The following is an 18,089-nucleotide window of genomic DNA, read 5'->3' as shown; positions in this document are numbered from 1 at the left end:
AAGATGGGGTTCACATTGATCAGTTGGGCTGAATGGCCTGTTTCTCTGGTGTACGTTCTGCATTATGCTATATAGCGGAGGCTATTTTGCCCTCAAGCATATGGACAATGTTATAAAGGGCTGCTCTGCCAATAGCATATGTTCCGAATCTGGAATGAGTCTCAAACGTTCCTTTAAATTTCCTTTTAAATTCACTTGTGGGACATTGGCGTCGCTGGCTACGTGAGCATTTATTGACCATTTGTAGTTGCCCTCGAGTTGCCATTGTTGCCTTCATTTTGAATTCTACTTCCAATTAAATAAGCAGCTGGTGCTGCAACACAATTAGGTTATGAGTTTTGGTTACTGTTCCACTCTGCAGTTTATTGCTAATATCCAGAAAGCTCAGGAGTCTTTGTGCTCCCCTGATAGTTTAGCAGGCTTATTTATCCACTTCAGTCAATTCACAATGTATCCAAGGGGAAGCCAGAGGAGTACATGAACGAGAAAATAGATGGTTCTGCTGATAAGGTACAAGAAGAGGATGGGATGGGGCACACATGCAGATACACATCAGTTGGGTCGAACAGCCTGTCTCTATGATATCAATGAAAAATACCCTATGTTTCCATATAAATACACACATGGATTTAGGATTTGATTTAATCTCATATCATTCAAGTTTTTGTTTTTTTGTAAATTTGTGATATAGTTAAAACTTGTGGATTCCTACAGTGCTGGAGGGTGGATGGTTTGATTTGTCAGGGTATAATTTAGCTAACCCTGCGTTTTAGGTATTTGCTGCAATGGCAGGATGTTTAAAATACACCTGCTGTAATGTTTTCATGGCCACACTGGAAGCTGTTGGGCAGGGCTGTTTTGAGAGATGAAATGGAACAATAGAAGAACAGGAAGATGACAAACTGGCATCTGTTGTTTTGATGAAAATACATCCATTTCAAACAGTTAAACTATCAAAACGAATGGACACCAACAGGGTTTGAGAGAGATAGACTGTAAAAATCTATTTTCAAGTTGTAGAGCAAGTCAGAATTAGAAAGGAGCAAAAGTTACATCTCTTCTGCAGGGGAAGAAAATACAGCCGTATGGGTTATTTTTCTGTATATTGACTGGTATTTAATCAGTCTCGGTCTTGTACAATAAATGAAAATAAAATTTTATTCTGGTGTCACAAAGCAAACTCATTGTATTAATATTACAAAACTCGAGTATTGCTGAAAAGTGACATTTTGTTGAAACTTGCACTCATCAGGACAATCACAGGAATACCAATGTCCAGGGAAACAACTTTAAATATATGAGGATAGAGTGCTGATTGGCTGACAAGTAGACTCAGATTTGTAAAGGCACTGCCTTGGAGAATGCACCAGTTAGTTAATGGTGACTGACAGTTAACTGCCAAGCATCGTTCAAAAAATTTAAACCAGGCAGTTCAACTGAATGGTTAAGGCATTGCCCTGAGGAATGAACCAGTGAATGGCTTTCACTTTTGTTTAGCTGAAACAGGCACAATGTGTGTACATGTTCTGTCTGTCTGCAAAGACCAGGGCCCTATGTATTAATATACGTAGCCTCTAGTACATGCAAACGCACCACTCCGTGAGCCTCCGTGGCAATCTTAAATTGGTCAGCATAATTTTTATCACACTGAGGATTATTTAGTAAATGTTATCCAATCGCAGAATTACATCTAAATGTTGGGCACTGTGTTTTGGGTTTTGCAAGCATGGGCTGGCTGGGTACAGTCTGCACCTTGCCAATTGCAAACAGCAGCTGGGACATGTTGTTTGATACGATCAGCCAGTCTTTGAGATACAAGGCTTACATACCTAGCATCACACTGGCACTGAAATTCATATCGTACATTTATCTGTGTGATAGACAAAACATTTTTTTGGCTCGACGGCAGCACCCTCTTAGTTGCGAATACCATTCATGTTGCTACTGCATAAAAGCAGCATAAAATAGCTAGCTTCACCAGTTGTTCAAATATTTGAGATGTGTTGAAGCTAGCTGCTTCACACTGCTACTATGTAGTAGCACAACAATATTTATGTGGCTAGTCCAGTTCAGTTTCTGGCCAATTGTTGTTACCTCTCAGATGCTGATTCATTGGTTATGAAAAATTACATAGTATTTGAGTATTGCTGAAATAAGACATCTCACTGAAGCTTTTTGTCTTGCACTCATCAGATCAAATTGCAAATATATCATTGTAAAAATCTCTTTTCTTAACAAGTTGCAGAACGTGTCAGAATTAGAAAGGAACAATGACAAAGTTTCATCTTTTCTACAGCAGAAGAAAATACAACAATACTCAAGAAGCCTGACACCATTCAGAACAGAGAAGCCCACATGACTGGCACCTCTTCCACAAACATACACTCCCTCCACAACCAGTGAACAGCAGCAGCGGTGTGGATTGTCTACAAGATGCACACTAGGAACTGACCAAAACTCCTTAGGCAGCACCTTCCAAAACCACGACTGCAAACATCTAGAAGGACAAGGGCTTTACAACAGGCGGCACAGTGGTTAGCACTGCTACCTCAGCTCCAGGAACCTGGGTTTGATTCCGGCCTCGGGTGACTGCGTGGAGTTTGCACATTCTCCCTTGCATCTGGTGGGTTTCCTCTGGGTGCTCCGGTTTACTCCCACAGTCCAAAGTAGTGCAGGTTAGGTGGATTGGCCATGCTAAATTGCCCCTTAGTGTCAGGGTGATTAGCAGGGTAAATATGTGGGTTAAGGGGGATAGGGCCCGGGTGAAATTGGTGTCAGTGCAGGCTCGATGGGCCGAAATGGCCTCCTTCTGCATTGTAGGGATTCTATGATTTATTAGACATGTGGGAACACCACCACCTGGCAGTTCCCCTCCAAGTCACTCACCATCCTGACTTCACAGTCAATGGGTGAAAATCCTGGAACTCCCTCCCTGACAGCCCTATGGAAGCACCTATACCTCAGGGTTCAAGAAGGCAGCTCACCCCCACATTCTCAAGTGCAATTTTGGATGGGCAATAAATGCTGCCTCGCTAGCAATGCCCACATTCCGTAAATGAATTTTTAAAAAATTGATGCACATAAATGGCAGCAAAGTAGCAAAGCTATTTGTATTCACTGACTTTGTACACATCTCACCTATGGACATTTTTTACAACTCGAACTTCTGATCTGAATGTGCATGTTAAACTCTTCAACCACCGGCCCACATTACAGCTAAAAGGACTTCTACCTCTTAGTACGATGAAATATAGTTACTGTACAGCATAAACATTGATGCATTTCACAACAGACTTCCAATTTAAAAGAACTGGTACATTAATAATTTGATTCCCTCCTACTGCACTAGCCATGAAGTGATTTGAACAGGAGGATGAAAATTTTCAATTGGAGGCACTGGGGGAGAAGAGCATTGCACAAGAGATGGAACTGCAGCCATACAGGGGACAGACAACAGAGGTGAGTGACCAGGAGGGGCATGGGAGAGGAAACTAAGGAAGGGGCTTCTTTGGATGAGTGAGAACAATTCCTCCGGGTGCTCTGGTTTCCTCCCACAGTCCAAAGATGTGCGGGTTAGATTGATTGGCTATGCCAAATTCACCCTAGTGTCAGGGGGACTAGCAGGATAAATACAGGAAGAGGGCTTGGGTAGGATTGTGGTCGGTGCAGACTTGATGGGCTGAATGGCCTCCTTCTGCACTGTAGGGATTCTACATAAAATCATTCTATATGATTGTAAAGCCGAGGTAAGGAAGAAGATGAGATTCTCAAAGAGATAAGTGGGGGTGGGGTGTGCGGTATAAAATCAGGCCCCAAATGTCAGCATTAGGGTTTGAGCAGAAAGGGTCTGGGGGCCAGAGAAATTTCCCTCAGCAGCCAGGCTGTGCAGAAAGATCGGAGGAAGAGCAAAGGGTACCAACACGCAAGGAGACAACGGTAAATGTCTCAGGTGAGCCCATTGCAGAATAGCACAACAGGAACAGTGAGGATCCGAGGACGGCAGGAGGACTGGAAAGAGGAAAAGTCTGGGGTTATAGATTTGGGGAGTGGGCAAAGTGAGAAATGAAATTGGCACAACTGGATGACAACAACAGGATCTGGAATGGCAGCCAAAATGACTACACACGTGGGCACAGCATTTCAGGTTACATGGGCATGACAAAGCTTAGAATAAATAAAATGCACAGCACAAAGTAGAAGACTAAAAAATAAAAAAAAAGAATCATGGTGCATCAATAACTGCAATTGCATCGGATTCTCCCCCACAGCAAGTTCCCACCAGAAAGCAAGTAGTTTTGAACAGGGAGTTTCGAGGCCAGGTTTCCAGCATACTGGGCTATTCATCTCCATCTACAGGATTGGCAGAAACTAAACTTTGCAGACAGCTGGAGTCAGATAAAGATGCCCAAGGTTTTTAAAGTACCACTTGAAACTTTCTGTGCAACATAACCTGGATGCTGTCACCACACAGAAAGGATAATTCAAATTAAAGGAAAACAAACATCGACCACAATTAAAAAAAGCAAATCCTTCTTTGTCACCTGTATCTTTTGAATTCAACACCATGGAAATCAGCTTTATTTTGCATTTCTGGTCCAAGTCTCAAAAAATGTTACAAGCTCTTGGTAAATCCACATCAACATTGTTTGAAAGCAGCAAATGCTGGAATCACTCAACAGGCCGAGCAGCATCCGTAGAGGGTGGAACGGTGTTGATGTTTCAGATCAGAACTGACCTGCTAAGTGTTTCCAGCATTTTTTTTGTGTTTTCCAGGCTTGCAGCATCTGCAGGATCTTGCTTTTGGTTTAGAATTTGGAAGCAACTTGTCCTGACAAATAAGAACCATAGTTATCAATCGGCCAGTGTTGTTCACAAACAAACTTCATCATTACGCCATAATACTCCGAAGAAAAAGCAATGACATTTCAAACATTACCTCCACTTGAATGGACTGCATTGACAGGTCACATGGTGGCTTCTGCGCCTTGGGTCTTGTGGCATACCAGTACGCTACGAGTGCTGCAATGGTGCCAATGCCTATTAGAGTGGATGGTGGAAGAGAGTATATGAACCGCTTGACCTCCCCAATTTCTGGTATCCGCAGGTGCGTCAACAGCTCACTTGCTTGCATGGTTGCAAAGGTATTTTCACTTCTGTGGCAGTGAAAAACAGAACAGATATAAGAGCATGTCCACTGAATCATTGGATAAATAAAATTACAACATGAACCAAGGCCATTCAGTCTACTGCGTCAGTATCAGTCTACAAATAACCATCTAACATAATCCCAACTTTCCAGCTCTGGTCCATAGCCTTTTTGATTACAGCACTTCAAGTTCACGTCCAAGCGCTTCCTAAATATTATGAACCCTTTCAGGCAGTGAGCTCCAGATCCTCTCTACCTCCAGGTGAAAGTAATTTCTACTCAAATCTCCTCTAAACCTCCTGCCCTAAATCTAGGATCCCTAAGTAATGGACTCCTCAAATCACAGGGAATAGGGTCTTTTCTACTCCATCCAGACCCACTTCAATTAGGTCATCCGTCAGTCTCCTCTGTTCCATATAAGAAACAACATTTTCCTAGCCAACCTTTCCTTGCAGTTGCAATTTTCCAGTCCAGACAACTTCCTCATAAATCTCCTTTGTACTCTCTCTAGCGCAAACACCTTGTTCCTATAGTGCAGTACTCCAGCTGTGGCCTAACTAGTATTTTTATACAGTTCCATCAGAACCCTCCAGCTCTTAGATTCTATGTCTCAGCTGATAAGAGGAGAGTGTTCCATATGCCTTCTTTACCATCTTATCTACCTGTCCAGTCATCTTCGGCGAGCTGTGAACATGCACTCCCAAGGTTCTTCTGTTCCTCTACACTTCTCAACACCTAGCGTATGTGGTGTATGCTTTTGCATTGCTAGCCTTCCCTAAATGCATCATCACGTACTTCTCGAGATTAGACTCAACTTGCTACTTTTCTGCTCACCTGACTAGTCCATTGATATCTTCCCACAGTATCAACTACATGGCCACTTTTCATATCATCTCCAAAATTCATTCATGTCCAAATGACTTATATAAACCACAAAAAGAGACTTAGTACGGAGTCCCACAGGAAACAGTCTTCCAGTCACACAAACACCCATCGACCATTACACTTCAACAACGAAAGCAGAAAATGCTAGAAAATCTTTGCAGGTCTGACAGCATCTGTGGAGAGACAGTCAACATTTCAAATCAGGATGATCTAGACTCAAAACGTTGGATCTATTGTCTCTCCACAGATGCTGTCAGACCTGCAGAGATTTTCCAGCATTTTCTGTTTCAGATTCCAGCACCTGCAATATTTTGCCTTTATTACACTTTGCTTCCTGCCTCTGAGTTAGTGTTGGATTCCACATGCTACTTTGCCTTGGATCCTATGGTTATTTACTTTTGTGAACAGTCTGTCATGTGGAACCTTGTCAACAGCCTTGCTAAAATCCATGTGTAGACTACATCAAAATGTACTACCCTCATTGATCCTCCCCAAAAAATTCAATCACGTTAGTCAGACACAGCCTCCCCTTCACAAATCCGTACTGACTATTGCTGATTAATCGGTGTCTGGCTAAATGAAGATTTATCCTGCCCCTCAGAATTTTTTTTCCAAATTGTTTTCCCACCACCAAGGTTAGGCTGACTGGCCAGTATTAATTCAATCTATCCCTTTTTCCACAGTGGTACAGCTTTAGTTTGTCTTCCAATTCTCTTGCACCATACCAGTCGTAAGAGAGGATTGAAAAGTGATGATTAGAGACTCTCTGATGGATATATTTAATCTGGGCCTGAGGTTTATCCACTTTCAAAGATGTTAAAAACCTCAAGTACTTAACCTCTCACTATGATAATTGCTTCTAATATTTCACACTCCTCCTTCCTGATTGCAATGCATCATCAGTATCTTTTTGTGAAAACAGGTGCAAAGAACTATATAGTACTAGCTGGAAAAAAATGCAGTTGAAATTCAGTGCTGAAGAAACAGAACTTCTACTCTGTCCTATACCAGCTCACTTGATACCCAATGCCAATGTCAACCCCTTTCAATATATATGATATAGGTTAAAAGCAGGGTAAAGCTAAATCTACATTATTGAAGATACTTGCCATGAACTATCCTTAATTAGAGTGACCCAAACCCAATTGCATCAATATGACATTTTTATTTCCTACCCCACACACACACACACTGGACGGGAGAATGACTAGTATCATGAATAATTGCAATAGTGTTTCCAGTTCACATTCATTTCTGTTTAGTGTAGAATGCCAGTGAATTTGCCACTGCATTTTGGGTAGTGCTTTAAAAGTATTACCAGAGATCATAAAAAAACTTACTCAATTTTTCCAAAGTTTTCTAGTCAAGGCTGCACAGTGAATCTGTTAGCTGTGAAGTAATGTCAAGACTTTTCTTTCCCCAAGGCAATTGCACAAGAACAGCAAAGAGGAACACTTGGGTAGGATTCAGTGGAACATTTCTACCCAAATCTATTTAGATTTCTCACATACCAAACCACCCACCCAAGTAATAAGACTTTATACATATTCTTTGACTGTTCTGCATTGAAATGTGTCAAACTACAACAACATGCTTGACAATGATGCACATTAAGGCACAAATTAGAATTGCTACAGTGTTTTATAGCAATGCATCTGATGGACTACTATATTCTCATCCCTCCCTCGCATACTTTTACAGATGCACCATAGAAAGCATTCTTTCTAGTTGTATCACAGCTTGGTGTGGCTCCTGCTCTGTGCAAGATCGCAAGCAACTATAAAAGGTAGTGAACGAAGCCCAACCCATGACTCAAACCAGCCTTCCATCCATTGGCTCTGCCTACACTTCCCACTGGAAAAGCAGCCAGCATAATTAAGGACCCCACTCACCCCGGACATTTTCTCTTCCACTTCTTCTGCCTGGAAAATGATAGAAAAGTCAGAGGATACACACCAACTGACTCAAGAACAGCTTCTTCCCTGCTGCCATCAGACTTTTGAATGGACCTTCCTGGCATTAAGCTGATCTTTCTCGACACCCTAGCTAAGACTGTAACACTACATTCTGCACTCTCTTTTCCTTCTCTATGTGTGGTATGCTTTGTCTGTGTAGCACACAAGAAACAATACCTTTTACTGTATACTAATACATGTGGCAATAATAAATCAAATCAAACATACAGACTCCTCATTGAAAGAGGTCATTCTTAAGTAAATTAAATCCTCCAAGTTCACATTTTTGTAACAGTCTACATTGTAATCCTTTCTTGCAGCATAACAATGGGATTTTGAAATGGCATTTAGTTTATGTGGTATGCAACCGCAAATGGCAACTTTACAATATTAAAAGAAATGGCACGAGGCTCCTCAGGTTCATTACATTAATTCCCATGTCCCCAAAACATAAAAGATTATAAACTGTTCAATCAAACCATACCTCTTTGCTTACTTAAAAACTGGACTTCGCTGAACCAAAATAAGGCTGCAACGGGTTACACGATCCACAGATTGGAAATTTCAAGAAACTGTAGCCAATGTAGTTACAGGACAAAAACTCAATCCTCATCCTTATGAAACATCACAACTCTCACTGAGAGGACACATAACAACTAACGAAACCAGGGACCAACAGGTGATCGATCCATCTCCCTAGCCTGGCCCACAACAAAGGAGAAGCCATCAAAACTCATTATACCTGTTGAGGTGTTGAAAGCCACCATTTGTAGCCTAAGGTTAACAATGGACTTTGATCAGAGGCATAAAACTGCTTGTTACCCTGTAACTGATTCATCAATAGGCATCACATGACTTAAGTTACTGGCCTTTGGAAAGTTTTAGTATTACATTTTGAGACTTGCAACTCAATCTGCTGCTTAAACGCCCAGCCTGCAATCCTCAAAGCAGGACTCCAAGGCCTGCGTAATGTCCAAGCCTTGTCAGAGATTGTTTCTCTGTAGGTTTCCTGCCATCGCCTGCCGAGCAGATCAAGTGTCTGTATGCCAACATCATCTTGCCGCGTCACCATCAAATTTAAAAGGAATTCTGCAAAATCCTTCAGCTATACTCTTAAACTATAGCTCCTTCATGGAGGAAGCCTCACTAGACTCTGACAATCATGTGAACCGATATGCACATCCACGGTGCTTTATTTTAAAATTATTCCCATTTGTAAGACCTCCTTTTTTATTGTGTGCTTATATGTATGTATGAAACGGCGACCATTCTCCAGGTTTGAATGTGTGAATAAACCAGACTTCTGATTTAACCCTAAAGAGAATTTGCTGCAAACTACTTTAAAAACTGACCTGAAAATAAAGGAGTCCTTTATTTTCTCGCTGTCTGCCCGTAAGCAGAGGTGTTTTAATTTTTGAAACCGGGCGTGTTTTTCCCCAAACCCTCTGTTTTGTTTCACTTCCTTGTCTGTAAGGCTGAAGGGTGGATCAGTAAATTTGCTGATGACACCAAGATTGGTGGAGTAGTGGATGAGGTGGAGGGCTGTTGCAGGCTGCAAAGAGACATAGATAGGATGCAAAGCTGGACTGAAAAATGGCAAATGGAGTTTAACCCTGATAAATGTGAGGTGACTCATTTTGGTAGGACTAATTTAAATGTGGATTACAGGGTCAAAGGTAGGGTTCTGAAGACTGTGGAGGAACAGAGAGATCTTGGGGTCCATATCCACAGATCTCTAAAGGTTGCCACTCAAGTGGATAGAGCTGTGAAGAAGGCCTGTAGTGTGTTAGCTTTTATTAACAGGGGGTTGGAGTTTAAGAGCCGTGGGGTTATGCTGCAACGGTACAGGACCTTGGTGAGACCACATTTGGAATATTGTGTGCAGTTCTGGTCACCTCACTATAAGAAGGATGTGGAAGCGCTGGAAAGAGTGCAGAGGAGATTTACCAGGATGCTGCCTGGTTTGGAGGGTAGGTCTTATGAGGAAAGGTTGAAGGAGCTAGGGCTGTTCTCTCTGGAACGGAGGAGGCTGAGGGGAGACTTAATAGAGGTTTATAAAATGATGAAGGGGATAGATAGAGTGAACGTTCAAAGACTATTTCCTCGGGTGGATGGAGCATAACTATAGGGTTCGTGGTGGGAGATATAGGAAGGATATCAGAGGTAGGTTCTTTACGCAGAGAGTGGTTGGGGTGTGGAATGGACTGCCTGCAGTGATAGTGGAGTCAGACACTTTAGGAACATTTAAGCGGTTATTGGATAGGCACATGGAGCACACCAGTATGATAGGGAGTGGGATAGCTTGATCTTGGTTTCAGATAAAGCTCGGCACAATATCTTGGGCCAAAGGGCCTGTTCTGTTCTGTACTGTTCTATGTCCTATGTTCACATAACCATTGAATCGAAACCCTAATCTTTGATATTGAGATTTGTCCTGTACTTGGTTACCAGCCACGTGGCTGCAGTGGGGCAAAACAAAAGCATCAAAAACAGACCATAGTAAGAAGTTTAACAACACCAGGTTTATTTAGTAGCAAAAGCCACACACGCTTTCGGAGCCTTAAGCCCCTTCCTCAGCTCACCTGAAGGGGCTTAAGACTCCGAAAGCTTGTGTGGCTTTTGCTACCAAATAAACCTGTTGAACTTTAACCTGGTGTTGTTAAACTTCTTACTGCGTTTGCCCCAGTCCAACGCCGACATCTCCACACCAACACTGACCATGTCAGTCATTATCTCAAAGGGGAGAGGAGTTATTTCAAGTATACATGCTTTGTCAGAACTGAAAGAACAGCAAGAGAAGACGAGGGGGGAAAGCAAATGAACAGCACTGGAAGAAAAAAAAGAGCAAACCAAAGGATGAGCAGGAGCAGAAGAAAATACAAGTGTGCATGCAGGAGAAACAGAAAAGGTTGCTTAAGTGGAAAACAGGAGATGGTTAAATGTCAGAAATGATATCTACCAGAGACACATGGAGGGAAATTAAAGAAATGTACCGTGCAGAGAATTTGTAAATAGCGGAGTCAGTATGGTGGGAGAAGTGAGACAGCAACGTGAAACAAATGGAAGCACAGTGCAGGCTTCAGCAGCCCAGAAAGGAATAAAAAAAAGCACCTACACCTACAGAATAGCCTATCTGCTAGAGTGGCGAGTGAGAGAGATAGTGTGTGCTTGGACACAGATGGAGTACAGTATACAACTGATATTTGTAGTTCATTAGCAGTACAAGAGTTTCCTTGAATGAATAAATCAATGCCTTGACTTCAGACATCTTTGCAACTTTTGGTGTGAAACCAATAAGAAAATTTTCCTCCTTGTTGATTAATAAGGTCACAGCATGCAACTCTTCACTACTTCTTCCCCCCCCCCCCCCCCCCCCCGCCCGCCACACACACAAAAATAATAATTTCTCTATTGGCATGGTAATTACATATAGTATTGCTGTTGCTTCAATTGGCGACACAAAATAATGCAGTCTCAGAAGCATTTTGTAAGTAAACAAAGGGCGGTTTTGTTCGTAACAGCAATGGGCCAAGATTCCACGTGGTGACATCCCTCCCTGGAGGAGTCATTCACACAATGATATAATTGTGCACATTTAGTGATTGGGAGGGGGAAGGGATAAAATAATGACACCTCCCTATGGAGCTGAGCATTTGACAAAATCCAACTCAATACCAAGTGCAAACAATTACTGTAACTCACGACCTGACCATTTAACTTCCCTGTGTTATCGGATGCAGCAAGAACTGAACGTTCAGGCTTGGGCTGATGAGCGATAAGTAACACTTGTGTCCCACAAGTGTCAGGCAATGACCATCTCCAATAAGATAAAAAGTCGAACCACCTCACCTTGATATTCAATGGCAGTGCTGTGGTTGAATCACTCTCCATCAACATCACTGACTAGAAACCTAACTGGAGCAGCCACAGCTCCAATAACACTCAAGCAGCTCAGCATCATTTAGGACAAAGTAGCCTGCTTGATCCATACCCTATCCACCACCTTAAATATTCACTACCTCGATCACTGGTGCACTGTAGCTGCAGTGTGCACAGTTTATAATTTGCACTGCAGTAACTTGTCAAAGCTTCTTTGACACATCTCCATAACCAAATGACCTCAATAACCTTGGTAAGAAGTCTCACAACACCAGGTTAAAGTCCAACAAGTTTATTTGGAATCACGAGTTTTTGGAGCGCTGCTCCTTCATCAGGTGAGTGCTGCTCCTTCATCATGGCTATCTTCAAGAACCTTAAGGGTAGCCATGATGAATCGGGCAATAGACGCACAGACACCACTCCTACAAGTTCCCCTCCAAGTCACACACTATCCTAACTTCAAACTATTTCACCATTCCTTCTCATCGCTAGATCAAACGTCTTGTTCAAAGGGTACTGTGGGTGCTCCTACATCAGACTAGACTGCAGTAAGATTTATTTATTCGTCACAAGTAGGCTTTCACGAACACTGCAATGAAATTACTGTGAAAATCCCCAAGTCGCCACACTCCAGTGCCTGTTCGGGTACACTGAGGGGGAATTTTGCATGGCCAATGTACCTAACTAGCACATCTTTCAGACTTTGGGAAGAAACCGGAGCACCCGGAGGAAACGCATGCAGACATGGGGAGAACGTGCAAACTCCACACAGACAGTGACCCAAGCAGGAATCAAACCCAGGTCTCTGGCACTGTGAGGCAGCAGTGCTAACCACCGTGCCAGCAATTCAAGAACATGGCTCAACTTTCACAAGGATAATCATGAATGGACAACAAATGTCCAGTAATGTTCACACCTCCAGGAATGAATTAAAAGAATGGCCACTTGGCCCCTTGAGCCTGCTCGGCCATTCAATAAGATCATGGCTGATCTGACTGTAACCTCAACTCCACATTCCTGCTTACTCCCGATAACCTTTCACCCCCTTCCTTGTTAATCAAGAATCTATCTAAAAATCTGCTTTAAAAAGCGCTCAAAACTGCCTTGCACATCTGCAATCAGCCAAATGCACAGTTTTTCAAACTTTCCAAGTGATTTTACTGCTTAGATTAACTTAACTGCCTTCGGCAAAAGGTAGTGCAGCTGCTAGCTACCAAAACAGAATTTACACATCAGCTGTCCAACTTCTGGAACACATAATGAAGCAGAAATTAAACTATCAACTCTGTACACATGAAATAAAAACTCTCAGTAACTACTGGTGATCCAAAACTTCAGATTCACCATTAAAAAGATTGAAAAATCAAAACCAAGTCTTTGGGAATTGCTGGGGCTCATGGCCCACATCACTTCACCACAAAAACAGATCAAGAAAGACACAATAAAAATACACTAGCCTGCGATGCACACACTCCTGTAAGCTTGCTGCACAGCTTCTCGTCAGTGAAGTTTCAAATAGACCTGAAGGCTAGATGGAACTTTTAAAAATTGACCAGTGTGTGTACTCAACCACCGCTTTTTCTTTGCAGCCAGATCACGAGATTACTTCAGAGTCAACAATGTCATTCTCAAAGGTCGTACTGCAGGTTAACTATTCCACGTTAATAAGAGATGGTGCTAACAAAGCTGGTGCGCAATTCACCGTAACTAATAGTCTTTCCAGACCTTTCGTCAGATAGCAGCAGAACCTGCTTCCAGGTCCCCGAAATACAGAATCCACTCTAGGTAAATAGTGCACTAGCAGGTCCGCATTCCAAGGTATCAGATCAACACAGATATCTAAATGGTTTCAAAACGTTTTTTTAAAAAAAAGAAACCAGCTCGGTAAAAGCGATAGCAAATGATGGTAAATGTTAGCAACAAGTGTTTGAGCACATAGTATAAAAGAATCCCTTAGAATCCACTCACCATCTGTCTGTACAATCCTTCATTCTCAAAAACTGAGCACACAGTACGGAAAGAGGGAAAAAAAACTGTTGCGAGCTGCTGAATGTTCGACAGCCAAGATCTCAAAGGGAATTAGGCACTCTGTGCTCTGAGCCCCAGCTTACCGGGGCAAAGGTGAAAGGCTACAAATTACAGGTCTTAGTTAGCAAGTGCAGCCAAGGTACCAGGAGGAAAACAGACTGGCATCTCAATGTCACTCCATTTTTAGAAGCGTGTCTGACAAACGTAATGTGCCAAACACTCCCAACATTGTTGTATTCTGAAAACCAGGATCGACTTCACTTTAATATTCAGCAGGAAGCATCTGTCAGATGCTTTAAAAGAATGGCTTCACAAATGTGCAGACACTTTCCTCTAACCGTACAGAAACAATCAATCCTCATAGTTAGGCTTAGTACTTGCATCAATACTGATATTCCCATTAACATGAAGGCAAAATAAAATTGTTTAAACACTATGAATTCAAGCAGTTCTTCACAAGATAACAGCATAATAGTGAACCTTAATGAAGCATTACCAAGGCTTAGTCAACACTGGATGAAAGTGCAGCTTGAATTAGTAACAGTGTTTTTTTGCAGCTCTTGGGGAAAGTTTTCCGGCCTAGTTATCAACCTAAGCTGATCAGTTACACAGCCAAAACGTTTGCACAATTTCCTGAGAGACTTGGGAGGCAAATGGTGAATGAGGCATTTAAAAGAGAGGCTTCAGTGACTGAACTTGCTCGACGTATTGAGTTTGCTTCTATTGGGCAATGGAGAGCATTACAGTGAGAGAGAAAAACTGACGCCAAGGTCTCAGAAGCCTTTCTGGAGGTGTTGTTAACAAAGTTTATTTATTAGTGTCACAAGCATTCTTACATTAACACTGCAATTAAGTTACTGTGAAAATCCCCTAGTCGCCACACTCCGGCACCTGTTTCAGGTACACTAAGGGAGAATGTAGCATGGCCAATTCACCTAGCCAGCACGTCTGTCCGACTGTGGGAGGAAACCAGAGCACCCGAAGGAAACCCACACAGACACGGAGCACGTGCAAATTCTACACAGACAGGTGGGCAGGGTGATGAAGAAGGCATTCAGCATGCTTAGTTTCATTGGTCAGAACATTGAATACAGGAGTTGGGACGTCTTGTTGAAGTTGTATAAGACATTGGTAAGGCCACACTTGGAATACTGTGTGCAGTTCTGGTCACCCTATTGTAGAAAGGATATTATTAAACTAGAAAGAGTGCAGAAGAGGTTTACTAGAATGCTACCGGGATTTGGCAGCTTGCGTTATAAGGAAAGGCTGGATAGACTGGGACTTTTTTCTCTGGGAGCGTAGAAAACTGAAGGGTGATCCTATAGAGATCTATAAGATAAATGAGGGGCATTGAACATCTAGATAGTAAATATCATTTCCCAAAGGTAGGGGAGTCTAAAACTAGAGGGCATAGGTTTAAGGTAAGAGGGGAGAGATACAAAACGGTCCAGAGGGGCAAATGTTTCACACAGAGGGTGGTGAGTATCTGGAACGAGCTGCCAGAGATAGTAGTAGAGGCGGGTACAATTTTGTCTTTTAAAAAGCATTTAGACAGTTACATGGGTAAGATGGGTATAGAGGGATATGGGTCAAATGCGGGCAATTGGGACTAGCTTAGGGGCTTAAAAACAAAAGGACGGCATGGATAAGTTGGGCTGAAGGGCCTGTTTCCATGTTGTAAAACTCTGACTATGACCGAAGCCAGGAATCGAACCTGGGTACCTGGCACCGTGACGCAGCAGTGCTAACCACTGTGTCTGGACCAGTTGCAGTTTGCTTTTCATACGAAGTTGGACTGCTCAACAGCCTCACCCAAAAAGCTTAGAAAGAGAGGCAGAGCAACTCAGCTTTACGAACATCCCCAAGAACCTTGATACAGTGAAGGAAAGGATTCCAGGACTGCGAAAGGACTTGTTCTCAATCTTAACACATAACTCAAATATACTTGGTAGCAATTGTACAACTGAGTCAGAATGCTGTTGGCTCAAAAAATATCAGGATAATACTCCTGTCGTCCTGACCAACTCATAGCCCTTGATCAACATCGACATATAAAATGGAAGCCTGATTATTACAGTGGTACAGTGGTTAGCACTACTGCCTCACCACGCCAGGGACCCAGGTTCGATTCCCCGTGTGGACTTTACACGGTCTCCCCATGTCTGCGTGGGTTTCCTCTGGGTGCTCCGGTTTCCTCCCACAGTCCAAAGATGTGTGGGTTAGGTGGATTGGCGATCCTAAATTGCCCCTTTGTGTCAGGAGGACTAGCTAGGGTAAATGCATGCATGGGATTATGAGGAAGGGCCTGGGTGGGATTGTGGTCAGTGCAGACTCGATGGGCCAAATGGCCTCCTTCTGCACCGTAGGATTGTTTGAGAGAGCTTGCTCTAAGCAAATTGGCTGCCCCGCTTCCTGCACCTCAACAACACTTCTAAACTATGTCAATGGTTGAGGTATACTTTGGGATGTCCAGAGGTGCAATAAAAATTAAAGTGTTTCTTATATCTACTCCTTACTGCCTTTCACTGCTTTAACTAACTGAACACTTATCCTATTTGGTGTCAATTGAAGAACCTGCAACTCCGCTTGTAATTCCTTCCTCCATTCACACTCATACTACTTCCCCATTAACGATTCCCCGTTCTCAGCTCAAAACGCAAGTTAAAATTCCAGCGCAGTACTGAGGGAATGCTACACTGTCAGCGGTGCTGTCTTTTGAGTGAGATGTTAAACCCATTTGCTCTTTCAGTGGGGTGTAAAAGATCCCCCTGCACCATTTCAAAGGTGAATTAACAGAAAGGGCTGATGGGGATAATAAGATGCTCACACATTTCAAGAGAGTTGTTTTTCCGCCTGTGTTGAGGATCTAACCTCCTTCCCACAGGATGTCTCATGGGCAGCACGGTAGCACAGTGGTTAGCACTGCTGCTTCACAGCTCCAGGGTCTGTGTGGAGTTTGCACATTCTCCTCGTGTCTGCGTGGGTTTCCTCCGGGTGCTCCGGTTTCCTCCCACAGTCCAAAGATGTGCGGGTTAGGTTGATTGGCCAGGTTAAAAATTGCCCCTTAGAGTTCTGAGATGCGTAGGTTAGCGGGATTAGCAGGTAAATATGTGGGGGTAGGGCCTGGGTGGGATTGTGGTCGGTGCAGACTCGATGGGCCGAATGGCCTCCTTCTGCACTGTAAGGTTTCTATGATTTCTATGATTCTATGATTTCATCCCCTATCTCTTGTGGAGGGGCACAAGGCTGACGAAAGGCAGCTGGAGAAAGGGCTGATGTTCCTGATGGTGGAGCCGCTGGCTTCTGCTCTTGCCTCTCTTAAGAGATTCAAAGTAGAGCTGTCCAAGCTGCTCCAATGCCATGGTGAAGGCCAGCAACAGAAAAATGCATGAAGGTGAGTAAAGTGCAAGACAAGGTGAAGTGTCTTCCAAGAAGTTGGCAATCATCTGTCGAGCGGTGAAAGCATTTCAGAGAAATACTTCTTTGAACAGCAATGGCAATGGCTGGAGCTCTTCAGCACAACTAATCAAAGCCTTTCCAGCTTCTCAGCTTAATTGAAGCAGCTCTTCATGCTGTGCAGTCGCCTCAAGTGGCCCTGGTGAGTTGCTGACAGATCGGAAAACAGGTGCTCTGATAGGGAAAAGCAGAATTGGAAGGTTGAAACAGGGAGAGGGGGTTGGGGGGGGGGGGGGGGGGGGGGGAAGAGAGAGAGAGAGAGAGAGAGAGAGAGAGAGAAAGGAGGGGGGAGAGAGAGAGAGAAAGGAGGGGGGAGAGAGAGAGAGAGAGACCAAAGATCCCCTTCCCTATAGTCTCAGTTGAAGAGTAGGCAGTCAATCCTCTCTGAAAGCTCTGGTTCATCGCCAGACTCTGTCTCCTAGCGAGAAAGAGAGTGTTCAACACCTCAGAATGGTCACATCCAAGATCTCCATCCTATCACAAACTGATAGAATGATACACTGCATCATTAATCAGTGGTGCCAATACACTGACGTGCTATTCTGGCAGGACAGCATTCCTCGCAGTTAGTTTACTTTTAGAAGCTTAATTCCAACTATCCAGTCCCTTTCATTTCAGCTAAAATAGAAACAAAATACTATGGGTGCTGAAGAAGGAAATGAAAACTAAGTGCTGGAAAAAGCCAGCAGGTCTGGCAGCATCTGTGGACAGAGAAACAGAGAGTTTTTGGACTCAAAACG

The 18,089-nt window shown here is 43.1% G+C and overlaps 1 protein-coding gene across 13 annotated transcripts in view; it reads right to left on the bottom strand.

Annotated features, from left to right (window-relative positions):
* LOC144495127 (long-chain-fatty-acid--CoA ligase 1-like) overlaps positions 1–18,089 on the bottom strand; it is a 190,326-nt gene that overhangs the window by 73,855 nt on the left and 98,382 nt on the right. For 11 of the 13 annotated variants that reach the window (XM_078215069.1, XM_078215065.1, XM_078215066.1 and 8 more), the window contains one exon: positions 4,937–5,153. In XM_078215069.1, coding sequence (XP_078071195.1) covers positions 4,937–5,131 — 195 coding nt within the window. In that variant the 5' untranslated portion in view covers positions 5,132–5,153. Of the gene's footprint in view, positions 1–4,936; positions 5,154–13,833; positions 13,949–18,089 lie in introns of those variants that run through there. The other 2 variants (XM_078215070.1, XM_078215063.1) reach the window with 2 other exon arrangements.

This window comes from Mustelus asterias, chromosome 6 (assembly GCF_964213995.1).
Source record: "Mustelus asterias chromosome 6, sMusAst1.hap1.1, whole genome shotgun sequence".
Taxonomy (NCBI): domain Eukaryota; kingdom Metazoa; phylum Chordata; class Chondrichthyes; order Carcharhiniformes; family Triakidae; genus Mustelus; species Mustelus asterias.
This window is presented reverse-complemented; position numbering and strand designations above follow the sequence as displayed.